At 39.1% G+C, this 13,148-nt stretch overlaps 1 protein-coding gene across 6 annotated transcripts in view; it reads right to left on the reverse strand.

The window, feature by feature from the left end:
* Window positions 1-2,288: 2,288 nt before the first annotated feature.
* Window positions 2,289-13,148, reverse strand: part of HMG20A (high mobility group 20A) — a 39,755-nt gene continuing 28,895 nt past the window's right edge. For 5 of the 6 annotated variants that reach the window (XM_051628061.1, XM_051628058.1, XM_051628059.1 and 2 more), the window contains 5 exons: window positions 12,895-12,926; window positions 9,643-9,718; window positions 8,575-8,790; window positions 7,247-7,390; window positions 2,289-5,104 (listed from right to left, as the gene is read on the reverse strand). In XM_051628061.1, the coding sequence (XP_051484021.1) occupies window positions 7,254-7,390; window positions 8,575-8,790; window positions 9,643-9,718; window positions 12,895-12,926 (461 nt within the window). In that variant the 3' untranslated portion in view covers window positions 2,289-5,104; window positions 7,247-7,253. Of the gene's footprint in view, window positions 5,105-7,246; window positions 7,391-8,569; window positions 8,791-9,642; window positions 9,719-12,894; window positions 12,927-13,148 lie in introns of those variants that run through there. The other variant, XM_051628062.1, reaches the window with a different exon arrangement.

Below are 13,148 nucleotides of genomic sequence, written 5' to 3' on the forward strand. Positions count from 1 at the left end.
TTTTGTGAGTGTAAGTCTATTTAACTCAGTGGAACCATTCACAAGTAGAAAGTCGACCTCATGCTTAAGCACTGCAGGATCAGGACCTAAAACCTTGGTTTAACTATTTTTGCATGACCCAATTCTCCTCTTAACTGAACAAGCAATCCCTTCTCCTACACTATTTCTCTACCTCTCCATCTCTATGCATAGTTTTATAGAATATTACTTCAGCACTTCATGAAGTAATTAACAGAACTGATGGCATTTCAGTACTAAGTTCCCCTTACTAGCTACACAGCTGCCTGAACAGTGTTGTGGCTACAAATAAACAAAAACACAATAAATCTGTGCTGCATTTGTCCTCATGCTGGGGTGAAATGTAAGTCAACAATAGAAAACAAGGTAACAGAAGAGCATTCATCCCATCTCTCTCCCAACATAGCTTTGAAATAGTGATCACACACTAGTCATAGTCCAGTGACACTTGCCATCAGCATTGCACCTCTCTTCTCTAAGGTGTTTCTCCAAGTTAGCAAACTTTTTTAGAGTAGGAGGCCATGTATTTTCCTAACTGGTATGATTTGTATAGCCATCTTCTCCTCCTGATGCTGTGCAAAACTGTACTCAGAAATATCCTAGCTGCATTTGCTTGTCATTATTTTGGTACAAATATCCAAAGTTTGCATTGCACAAGTTTCCATATGCCAGTAATAATACAGACTCAAGCTTCAAACCTTCAAACTGGTTTTCTCTATCTTCAGATACCATCAGTGTTATAAAAACCAAAAACCCAGAGTAAGAATTACAGGTTTATTAATATAACCCATGTCAGTTTGTAGAAATGTCAGTTGTTGTATTATATAATGGTTGTGGATACTTTACCACACACCAAAATGGTACAATACATACAAAATCCAGAGATTTTGCAATTAAGATGGCAAATCATGAATATATTCAAAAAAGGTAAAGTTGTTAAAAATCCCTCAATACCACGAACAAGGAAGAAAGGAGCAACAAAACTATTCATGGCTTACTAGCAGAAAACAATTCCAGAAGCAGAGGACAGGCCAGAGTGTACTTCCAACCCTAAATGTAACAAACTAAAGCAAAAGATGAAAAAAGAGACCTTATTTCAGATTCCAAATAGATTACCAATAGAAATCTGCTTGAGGAAGAAGGAAGTGGATCTTTTCCTCTTAAAAGAGCCCAAAGCCCTCAGATCCCCGTAACTTCCCTTAAATTACTATTCATCATCAGTCCAATTGACCAGGAGAGTAAACGAGGGGTAACAAACAGTGGTAATGTTACACTGCACTGTCTTAAACTGAGCATGGTTGAGCACCATATGCTCCTGATGCCACGTACAGCACCACAGGCTAGAAAGGAACTAGCTCTTTATCTTATAATTAACTTCTTGTTGCTTTGGTCCTATTTTTTTCCTCCCGGTGCACACCTGTTTTGATATTTCCTTCTGCAATTCTAGACTAGCCAGTGTTACATGGCATGTAATCTCCTACAGGAGATGTCCCTGTAGTCCTTATATTTTTTATATCTTTACCATTTCATAATTAGTGTTGTACAAAATCTCCATGGCATTGTAAATCTAAATGTGCAGTCTGACCCAGATAGCAGATGGCAGCTGAACCAAGCCTGTTGGTATACAGAAAAACCAGGCATTAATTTGGCAATCAAAATAATTATATGTTACCACAAAAGCAACATAAAGACATAGTTGCTTACATCACTGAGACCTCAGAAAGAACAACAGTGCAGGCAGAAGTCACCCAAACTCCTCCACAGAGGGTCTACAACCAAGGTACAAATTTAATGAGGCAACAGTTTGGCTCCATACTCAGCAAAGAGAAGGGAAGATAAAGGATTCAAATCTAGTACTGGAGAAGAAAACCAAGGGGGAAGCAATAGGTATGATATAGAAGGCTGTTACAGGAAGAGAAAATAAATGTGGGTGGGAAATCAGGGAGTACAAAGGCATATAAGGATGTCTAAAAAGGGCTGAGGGAGAGAGAGGGAGACACAACATATTTAAGGTACTCAAGCTGGGGAATGAAGATGACAGGAAGGGCTGTGATAACAATTAGCCATAACCAAAGATCTTGAAGTTTTCATCTCTATAAATAATAACTACTTCTCTACCTTTTTCAGATGGAGATATGGATTAGGATGGAGAAGGGGCATACTATTTCCTTTAAAAGTTTAACACAGAGTTGATAAAATCTCTCAAACATGAGAGCAATGCTCATAATAATTCTTCCATGAAAATGCAGTTAAAATTTAAACAGAATGGATTCAGTGTTGAATAATTTTAATGAAGCAAGTGTCAAACATGCACATCAACTTCTTAAAAACAAAGGAACTCCAAAGTTTAATTACAAAAACATTGTACAGAAAGCTTGGCATCTCAACAATTCCCAACACATAAATCCAGTAAATGGATTCTGTTTTCATATATTTCTCTTAGCATTCTCTAAGTGACAAAAGCACTTTATCCCACTCCTCTCCTTGACACCCACTTCATTTTTTACTTTTTTGTATCAGCCAACACTGAAAAATGTAAACTGAAGTGACACTCAGAAAACACTGGAAAGACAGAATTCATTTTTATAAGATTAATCGATATAAATAAGAAGCTTCTTAATGAGACAAAACATCATCTGTCACAACATTGGTGAGCAAGAACTTAAGTCTTCCCCCAGATGCTTTCAGATGTGTACCCCACCTTCCCTCCTTCCTTCTGGGAAAAAGCAAGAGATTTGTCAGCCCTCAGCTAATCATATCACCTTCAATTTCCTGTCCCCTAGCACCTGCATGCTGCTCACAGAATGATGTATTAGCACGCCACGAGCCGACAGCTGCACTGAATTTATGTGAGCAGGGGCAATCTGCAGCCACCCATACCTTATTTACAGTGTGTATGCCACATCCTGGAATTGCATCCTGCCATCATTTTACACAACAATTTCTGGAGTCATTATGGGATACAACTTCAGATATTAGGTAAGATGCCTCAAACGGAACTTTAGAATTTTGTAAATCAACATTTGGCTATGCAGTGCATTTTGGCCACTTCAATAAAAGTCAAATATCACCAGTTCTAAAAAACAAGATGCATACAGAAGATGAAGGTATTTGTGGTTCTTCTGGAGACATCAGACACCTGTAGGATTTTTACCCCTCACAGTATTTGTTATGGAATCCACTTAAAAAGTTCATGCCAACATCAGTTGGTCTCATTCATGCCAAGAAAAATGGAGGTCAATGCAGCAAATTGAGGTTCATTTTGTGAAGTCTTGAAGATGAGACTGAAGACAAGAGAAAGGAGTTTCCTCCCTGAAGGAAGACTTGAATTTACATGGAAATCCTTGCTGCTTGGCTACAGCAGTTAAGCCCATGAGTAAGCGAAGGCCTGACATACAAAGCGTTGACCTGGAGATGGCTTCAGGCAAGCATGAAGTCCATGTGTACCCCGTGGGAAGAGAAGAAACTGCTTTTTCGTCTTCAAATATTTGTGTTACAGATACATCAAAGTAATGCCAACTGCAGTGCACTCCAGTAAAGAAAGCAATCTCCAATTCGTAACTGGGAAATCTTAAAGGTTTCTTAAGGAGAAGCAAGGAGATTGTCATATGAAAGAAAGAACATGTCAAGCACTACCATAAAGCCCATAAATGTCCAGCAAGTACTGAACCAAAGTCATGATTAACAGTTTGACAGGAAGTAAAGGGCAACAAATTATTTGCATAAGTTAGTGCAGACAGTAGGTGCCTTCAACTTTGACAGGAGGTGCAGTGTAGCTCAGCAAGATTACAAACCTTAGCATGCAGAGTTCCACTTGATGTAAGTGAAAGGCCATTTAGGTCACACTGGAACATAAAATGCTGAATGCTACAGGCTTCACAGGCTGTACTTTTCACTGTACAAAAGGTGAAAGCACTTGTGGGCTATAATGTAGCATTCTGTGGGCTGCTATGTGGACCTAGCTACTAATAACCTTCTCTGCTCTAACAATTAATGCCAAAAATACATGTGCTGCTTCCAGGCATATTGCTTCCCAGCACTGCAATTTCAGAAGGGCAGGAAAAAAAAAAAGGCAATTCCTCTGCTCATTTCTCGTTTTATAGATATCACTCTCATCATGAGATCATTCTCTCAAAAACAAAGCATTAACATTAAGTCAGACTGAGCAACATATCACAGGAAAGGCAAGCTTTGTGTTTCCAGTCTAAAATGGAGATTCCTATTTTCCCAGCTAACTGAAAGAACTAACATTTCACTTTCTATCTTGATTATCACTGACCTTTGCAGTAGTAAAATGCTCCACCAAATGTTTTCAAAAGATAACAGGAGACCTTCAGAGAAGAGCAGAATGCTATGTGCAAGAGAGGCGCTTGAAGAGAGGCAGGGAGAGAGGAAGTCTGTCTCATAGTGGAATCAATCACAAAGTATCAAGCACAGCCAGTCTCTAGCAGGAAGCAAATTCACATTCGTAAGAGTTGCAGGCTAACACAAAATCAGGATTCTGCTCAAGAAAAGCTCATACAAACATAGCAGGCAGGGCAGGACAAGACAGTGCAGCTAGGAAGACTGTCTCTTACAGCAGAGAACACAAGCGCTGCTATGCGGACTGCAAGTATCAGCTAACAAGACCAAAAGAAGAAAAGTGGAGGAAAATAATCCCACAAGATAAACAAAAACAAAATAAAAGACACTAGAAGACAGTGGGAAATATAACACATCGAGGTTGTTACTACAACATGAAGGCTGACTTCATTTCACCAACTGTGAGATTTCATCTCCACTGTCAGCCAGTCTACAGAACATACACACCCTCACACCCAGCGAAAGTAGCAACAAACTGAAGATTGCACAGAAGTTGCATGCTCCTAAATGCTTACACAGAGGACAGTTCCAAATATTTAGTGGGTGGTGCCCGTGGCTTTTTAAGACCCTGTAATGCATTGATCTGTTTGTCTCACTGACAAACCACAAAGGCAGCGATCAGGACAAACCTGCAATTCTGCCTCCCACCCCTAGTCTTTCCCTGATGGCTTCTTATTCCACACTGGCCAAAAATACTTTGTAAAGCATCCCTGGGCCACGAGACCTGCAGACAAAAAAAAATAATAAGTGTTAGAAGACTACAATCTGTCAGGATTACACAGGTACTGCGACATTGTTTTTTGGATGGTACAGTAGTTTTCAAGAGTATCATAATGAATAATTTTTCTATTCAATTGTTTTGTAATGTATCTCAACCTCAAGTGGACTATTTGGTGGAAAGCAATTACATTTAGGAGAATATACCTCATATGCAGGTTAACAAAGGAACAATGATGATGATGACAGTTTGCTCATACAGTTCATCAGATGCCAGCTGAACCTTTCTAACCAAAGCTTTTTTCTTTTCTATGGAAATGCTAATTTTTTCTAGGTTTGCATCCAATAAAGTCCAACTTCCCCCCCTCCTAAGATTTTGTCACAAAACACAACCACTGCCAAGTGAACATCAGTGTAATTAATAGTCCTGTGAACTACTTGATCATCATATCCCAGTAACACAATTTATTTATATAACAAAGCCAGGTGATTAGCAATCACATTTTAAATTGCCTCACACTCTTCTGCTGCTGAAAAGAGGGAGGACACTGGTGAGAGAAGGAAGAAGGGAATGGAGTCCTATGTTTCAACTATACAGTGGAAGCAAAAAGTCTAAAGCAAGAATTATTTTTTCCAAACCAATTACAGCTGCATCCAGTTTATGCAAGAGAAAAATATTTGCATTTTTAAGAACACAGAATAGTTCCATCGTTTAGGAAATAAGAATCCCTCTGACATGAGAAGCGAAGCCTGGATTTTAATAGCCTTGAGATATGATTTTTCTGGCAACATGCTTAAAGGACAAACGTATGTTTCATGGCCTGGCATGCCCTTCTAATAACTGATTGATGAGCAACTGCTTTCCTTCTTACACATTCTGTAAAGTCTCCTCATCCCCATTTTCAAAGCTTAAGAGTGCTAATTGAAAACATTATATGAAAATAGGGAGGTTGATGAGCTACTGAAAAATCCCAGACCTGGATAGACAAGCTGTTCCCTTCATAAACAGCAGCAGTAAAGGCACCTCTTTATTCTGCTGGGAGCTCAGTCATCTCTTAGAACTATAGTCTGTTCCATCTGGCTACCCTCTGGAAGGACAATGATGATCTTTTAGCTTGAGCCACACTATAATAGGGAATGTGAAATTAACTGTTCTACACAATATGACAAAAGGTCAGAATCAGAAGGGATGAAAAGTCCCATCTTACTATTTGTAGATGGCACAACAGCAGCTTTATTTGCATTTCTAAACAATATTCAAGACATGTAGGGTAGATCTCTACATAATAAAGGCCTAAAGAATGCAGGTATGTACACAGCTAACATAGAAGCAGGCAAACTCCTAACCGCTGTCTAGAGCAGTGCATCACGAGTGAAGTGTGGGAATAGATAGTGTGGGAAATGCAAAGCAGCCTAGTAATGCAGAAAGACTGGTAATCCTTTGTTGATTTGTTTTCCTACTCAGTTCCCTATTACAGTTTTCTAAGCTGTTAAACAGAAAGCAAAAATACAGAATCATAAGCTCAGTAATAATCTGTGCAGAATCCACGTGATCATTAAAGTCTCAGCAAATGCTACATGTAGCCTGAACAAGACATCAATGCTCTGTTTACATGTAAACCTTCATAACTAGAAGAGGATGACTACAGGTGCTTCAACTGGGTAGCTGTAGCATATTTTCAGTTTATAAGAGATGAGTTCACTTGTGACTTTGAGACAAATAAAATTTCTCTATGACCGCCATATTCTACATTGAATGCATTTTTCCAGGTTTAGTTCATCCAAGGAGCCTTCTCCTAAATCAGTCACCCTGTCACTAAAATGTAAATAGATGTTCTTCCTTTTTTTACACAATTCTGTCAGTATTCTCATTCACCTTACTCAAATACAATGAATAACAGGACAAACAGCTATTTGTGTCTTTATATAAAGATCTTGGAGCTGAGGGGAATTTAAATTCCCCTTCAACGCTGCTAGATATTTTCAATCCTATTTGACTTTCATCAAGTCAACATGCTCCTGTGGCTCTGAGGAAAAAAAAACGTTTTGATTGTACAACATGGTGATCAACAAAAGAATCTGTGTCAGAACAAGTGTCAGAGGTCCAGAGTATCTGCCAAACAAAAGCAACCCAAGAACAAGCACTCACCCAGTCACTAGCGTTCCAGTCTGTTCACCACGTCTCGCACTGTGGCTATAAGGTTCTCATTCTCCTGTGGGTTGGCCATAATAATACTGTGTAGCCTGTTCATGTAGGAGTCAATGGTTTCCATTGTGGGTGTCTCCCCACTGCCTACAGTTAACAGAGTATAATGAGCCACAGAATATTTAGATGACCACAACAATTCCAAAGAGTTAACACTATGCTAAGGGCAGTTTGTGCCAACATGCAAACTGCTGTAGGAGGTGATCTTGCCATGCACCACCTCTTGTGATAGATTCTGTAAAACTATGTCCTCCCAGCCCCACAAAGTGAGCAGTTCCAAGGGTATCAGGGCTAAAGAAGCATGGCTTTCTTTGATTTCAGTCTCATAGTCAATTATAACAAACTCTTTCAGCTGGGCATACATAGTATCTAAAAGAAACCCCTGGCATCCAACAATAGAGATGCAGTATTTCTCTTCATCAAGGAACTCACAAGTTCTGTCTTTTCTACTCAGTAACATTTCCACAAAACAAGTGAAGGAGAGAGCAAGGGCTGAATGTGTGTCTGTCTTGATTAGGAAAATAAGCATGAGAGTAGTAAGAAAATGAATGCTGTGCTGAGATACAGCACTGACACTGCATCTTCCCCAACACGCATTTTACGATCTCAGTATCTAGTACCACAGAAGTTCAGAAACAGCCAAGTCCGTAGAACTACAACAGCAACCCACAAGTTGTAAATTCACAACATTCTATAAACATTAGAGGTTAAATTCAACATGTGTACTGTGTCCAATTCTGGAGTCCCCAAATCAAGGAGGACATGGAGCTAGGCCAGAGGAGGCCATGAAGATGATTCACAGGGCTGTAGCAGCTCTGCTCTGGAGATAGGACGAGAAAATTGGGGTGTTCAGCCTGGAGAAGAGAAGACTCTGGGGAGACCTCATAGTGGCCTTCCAGTATAGTGGCCTTCCAGTATCTGAAAGGGTCCTACAGGAAAGCTAGGGAGGGACTTTTTACAAGGCTTGTAGCCAGAGGACAAGAGGGAGTGGATTAAAACTGCAAGAAGGGAGATTGAGATTAGACATTAGGAGGAAATTCTTGAGTGTGAGGGTGGTGAGACCCTGACCCCGGTTGCCTTGGGAAGTTTTGGAAGCCCCATCTATGGAAGTGTTGAAGGGCAGGCTGGGTGGGGCTCTGAGCAACCTGATTTAGTGGGAGGTGTCCCAGCCCATCCAAGGGGTTTGGATCTAGGTGATCTTTCAGATCCCCTCCAACCCAAACTATTCTATGATTCTATGTCAGACAGTCATAAGGAAAAAAAAGTCTAACCTGGTAGTGGGACTCCAGCAAAGCTGGTGGTGAGTGCTTGGCGTAAGGTCTCCAGGTGCTGCTGCAGCACCGTGTTGCGGCTCCGCTCCTGTATCACATCCACCTCCAGCTTCTCCACCGCAGTGCGCATGCTCTCCACGTGCTTCTGCAGAGCAGCATTCCTCTCCTCAAACTCCATGTTGGATTTACGCAGCTGCCGCAGCTCAGCTTCACGTGCTGTGAACATCAAACCATTCCCAAGGAGTCAAAAAACTATAAAAACATATCTCTGATTGGTCAGCAATGAAGCAGAATGTTGAGCAGAGTGCTCAACTCATGACTGCAAATGGTGCAGTTTTGGCTGATAGATTAAAAAGCATCATATCATGGAGTACCAATAGTGCCTATAGTAGTACTTAAATAGGCTTAACTTCTAGACAGACATTCAAAGCCTCAGAATGGAACAGAATAGGGGAACTGATTAGGAAGGAAGACCACAAGGATTATGTGACATGCATTCAGTGTGACTCAGCTCAGCAGCAGTGACAAGAGGCCTACAGACAAGATGTCAAACGCACAACTTCATTTCTATCCATCATCAGGAAAAGTATCTGAATTTGAAGTTTGTTCAGTCAATAGTCTTCATGAAATCTGGCCAAAAATGCTGAACTGTTGGGACATAAAGCTGCAAAAACCAAATAAAGTAACAGAAAGGAGAATCTTCCACATATTCAGGGGAAAAAAAAGAAAATACTGCTAACTAACCTGAACCATAATTATGCTATATCCCAATTGCTCGTTAATCCTATAGAATAGCTGATCCAGCTTGAAGTGGCTGTAATAACAGCAAGTGGAGCTTAAAACATCAGAAATATTCTCCAGAAAGGGTAGTTTTGGAACATAAAGCCCAGAAAAACTACTGCTGCAGCTGCTGTGTCATGGAATGCTAAGGTAATATCAGAAACACTGACCAACTGTACCTCAAGTCATGACCTGAGCTGAGATGGGAGACTGGAAGAACTCTTCAGCTGGACAGCACCTCGCAAATACCTTGGAAAAGCCAAGGAGCCCTTCAAAAGCTTAACTTACCTTTACTATGATTCAGGAACTCTTCAGTAAAGATTGGAATATCAAAAACAGATCTCTCCTTTGTATCCGCTTCCTTCTACAAAGAAAAAAAGAATACACAGCTAAATGCTGTGAGTTTTCAGGAATTCATGAAATTGTTTTCATCAAGAAACCAGGAAGGGAAGGGAGACCAAAAACAGAGGCAGATACAGAGCTGGCTAAATGGAAGATGCTTCCAGCTCCTACAAAGAAAGGGTAGATCTCAGTTTAAGACAGAAGTTTAAGAAAGGCCAAATACCAATGACTGCATCATTCAGTTTTAAAATTATCTTATTTCATTTATATTTTCCACTGAAAAGCATTCCACAAGCAATTTTAAAATAGTCTCTACAGGAATACCAATAAATAGGAGATAAAGTGAGCAAATGCACAGCAAATTTCACAGTTGTCTTCCCTAGCAAAGCCAAAAGAAATCAGCCAGGAAAAAGAACAACTAACAGAAAATAAAGCAACTTTTTTCTCACAGTGTACAAATTCCACGTCGCTTCCACACTGGCAGGGATGTGAATTTTGGCTCTAAAAGAGATGGGAGCTGTACAGTGCTTGAAGCAAGCCACATCTTACTTGAAACATTTAGATGGATGCTGCCACAATAGCAGTGTATAAGTATAGTAGTGTATAAGAAAGGTGTATAAACACAATTTCTAAGAGTTGATGGGGAAAACCTGCTTACAGAATGTGTCTCTTGGAAGGATTAAGGGGAGTATGTATAGGCATATTTTGCTTTCAGGAAACAGCCATTCCCCCTGGTCATGGCAGGTATACATTAATGTGAAGGCTTCAAGGGTCTGAACTGTCATCTCCTGCAGACTGCAAAACCAAACACTGCAGAATTAGTTCACTTTAAGACACAAGAGAATTTTTTAATCTTAAGGGAAAGCCTGTAATCAAGGTTTTCTTGTCAACTTTCAGATCTCTTCACCTAGTTTTTGATATGTTAGTGAATTCAACTATGTGATATTGAGACTATTAAAATCTACGAGAGCTTTTCAGAAGCAGAAGATTTGACACCAATTTATGGTTTGTGACTATAAATTTATGAATAACTTTTAAAGCAGGAAATGTTACATACCTTCAGTAAAAAAAACAAACAAACCTGAACAAATCTTTGACTGAAGGAAAAAAGCTACCATCATCTACCTTCAGTCAGTGTTTCTGCATGTTAAAATCTTCAGAATTTAAAGCCTGTGTTGCTATTTTTAAAGCCAAAGCAAATTTGGCTTGATAAACTGCAGCAACCACAATCAAACTGTTACTTAATATAGAAACAAAGCTAAGCATGACAGAATCTCTGAGAGAACAAAAGCTTTTCAAACCTCTCAAACACCTCAGTTGATAGCCTACCACAAATTCATCCAAAAATATATACTCTCAAACATGATTTAGAACAAGGAAGAACAATGAACAATGATTTGCTCACCGATTATGACAATTAATAGTTCCAGTGTATATTGTTGTATGTCAGATTATGAAATTAGGATTTGGAGGAAGAAAAATGTTCTATTTCATGCCCACAGATGAGAAAGCACCTCCATGTGAAGAGTTTCCTCTCGCCTCCAAAAACTTCATGCTTTTGTTATTTTCTTATTATAATTAGTATTTGAATTATTCATTGCAATACTTTCTGGAGGTCATCAAATACAATATTTAAGATTAGTTCAACACTGATTCACAGAAACTAAATCACTAACACCTAAAGTGGAGCATGGGGAGAAGGAAAGGTTTCCTTGACCTTATGCTGTTATCTCAAGAAATAATTTAATCAGATCATACCTATAATCACAAGCACAATAATCATAGTCAATGCGGCAAAATTTGAGTATACACTTCTAAAAGCAATCTAAATATTTTTTTCCTTGTTCCTTGCCTATGCAGGATTATAATACTTGACTTGCATAAAAGACATGAAAGCGTATCAGGTGATAAACCTGTGGAATTTTATATTATAAAAGTGAAAAATGCTAAGCAGTCAAAGGCACAAGGCTTTCAGAAGAGGATACATGTCTAACATTTAGCTAGCTCAATTATCTGATGAAGCTTAAAAGCCGTACAGGGGACAGAGGATTCCTTTTTAACTGCATTTATGATGCAAGATTTCAGGAATGACAGCTTGAGTTAAAAGGATGAGAGGTAAGACTCTGAATTAGTAGTTTGCCACCTGTATAATTCAAAACTTACGTAAACATCACAGTCAGCCTAGAACTTGAAGTCTTCAGTAATGTGAGATTCAGTGACTATAGAATTAGAAATTCTGGGGACCGTGTACTTCTTAAGATTAATCTTACTGTGAGTACTTCCTTTGAGAGTTAACAAAAAACGTATCAAAACCATGCTACCAAGGCATTTCCCTGGAAGTGAAACTTATTTTCCTTAAAGTAGACAAGTGCAGTAGTTGCCTCTCAGCAGTGCAAATACTTGTCACTACTGTAATGAACACATTAAAAATCAACTTGATTGCTTTCCCAGGGCAAAAATCTCACAAGAAAAACAGATCCTTCAGAAAGGCCTATTGCTTACAAGTGCAGGGACTGTGTATAAACAAGATTTTTCATTGCTTTTCATTTGCAATTTATTGGTAACCATGACAGAAGCTCTGTGGCCCTAGGTAATACAACTGGAGAAAGTTCCAGCAATTTAAGGGGAGAGTTACAACAGTAAGACAAGATTCACAAGATTTTCAGAATGTCTCATCAAGTAAAGCACAATTATCTTCTACCTACACATTCTTTTTCAGTATCTACATATGCAAAGAGGGCAGGGGTGGCTTAAGCCAGAGATCTCCCAATGATTTGGTTATTTTACACCATCTTCTTCTCAAGGAAGCTACATGCATTCATGCTGCAGTACCTCAAAACAGTGACCTAAAGATGCTGACTCAGAAAGTTTATCTAGCTCTCAAGCATTTGTAAGCTTTACCTTGATGTTTATTTACCAAATAATAATTATAAAAAAGATCTATGTTTTAAGTGTGCCCTACACTCCCACTTTATCTGAGAATACTTGTACCTGTCCGAAACTTACTAAATTTATTTTTCATCATACTAATGGGAGCACAACAGTACTCAGTTGTTTCTAACTTTTGATCAAAAGTTGCATAGGAAGAATTCCTTCTCTAAACCTCCAATTAGGGTCCTCAACTGGCATAAACTGTTTTTTATTGACCTCACTACAAATTTTCTCAATGTGAGGTAAGGGTAGAATGAAGAGGCTTACCTCATGATCATGGGCTGGCTGTCTTACTCCATCTGAAAAAGAAAAAACAAAGAAGAAATCCCCCAAAATACACTATTTTGAGAAAACAAGAACCAAAGAATTAAAGCAGCTATACAACCATAATTACACAACAGTTGTAGACATAACACTTGTGCAGCTTGCCTAATGTCACACAGAAGCTGTGTCTGACTTCAATGCTTTTAATGCACATTCTCCAGTACAATCCAGATACAGTTAAGTTTAGTTAAGTTTAC

Source organism: Apus apus, chromosome 10, assembly GCF_020740795.1.
Source record: "Apus apus isolate bApuApu2 chromosome 10, bApuApu2.pri.cur, whole genome shotgun sequence".
Taxonomy (NCBI): Eukaryota; Metazoa; Chordata; class Aves; order Apodiformes; family Apodidae; genus Apus; species Apus apus.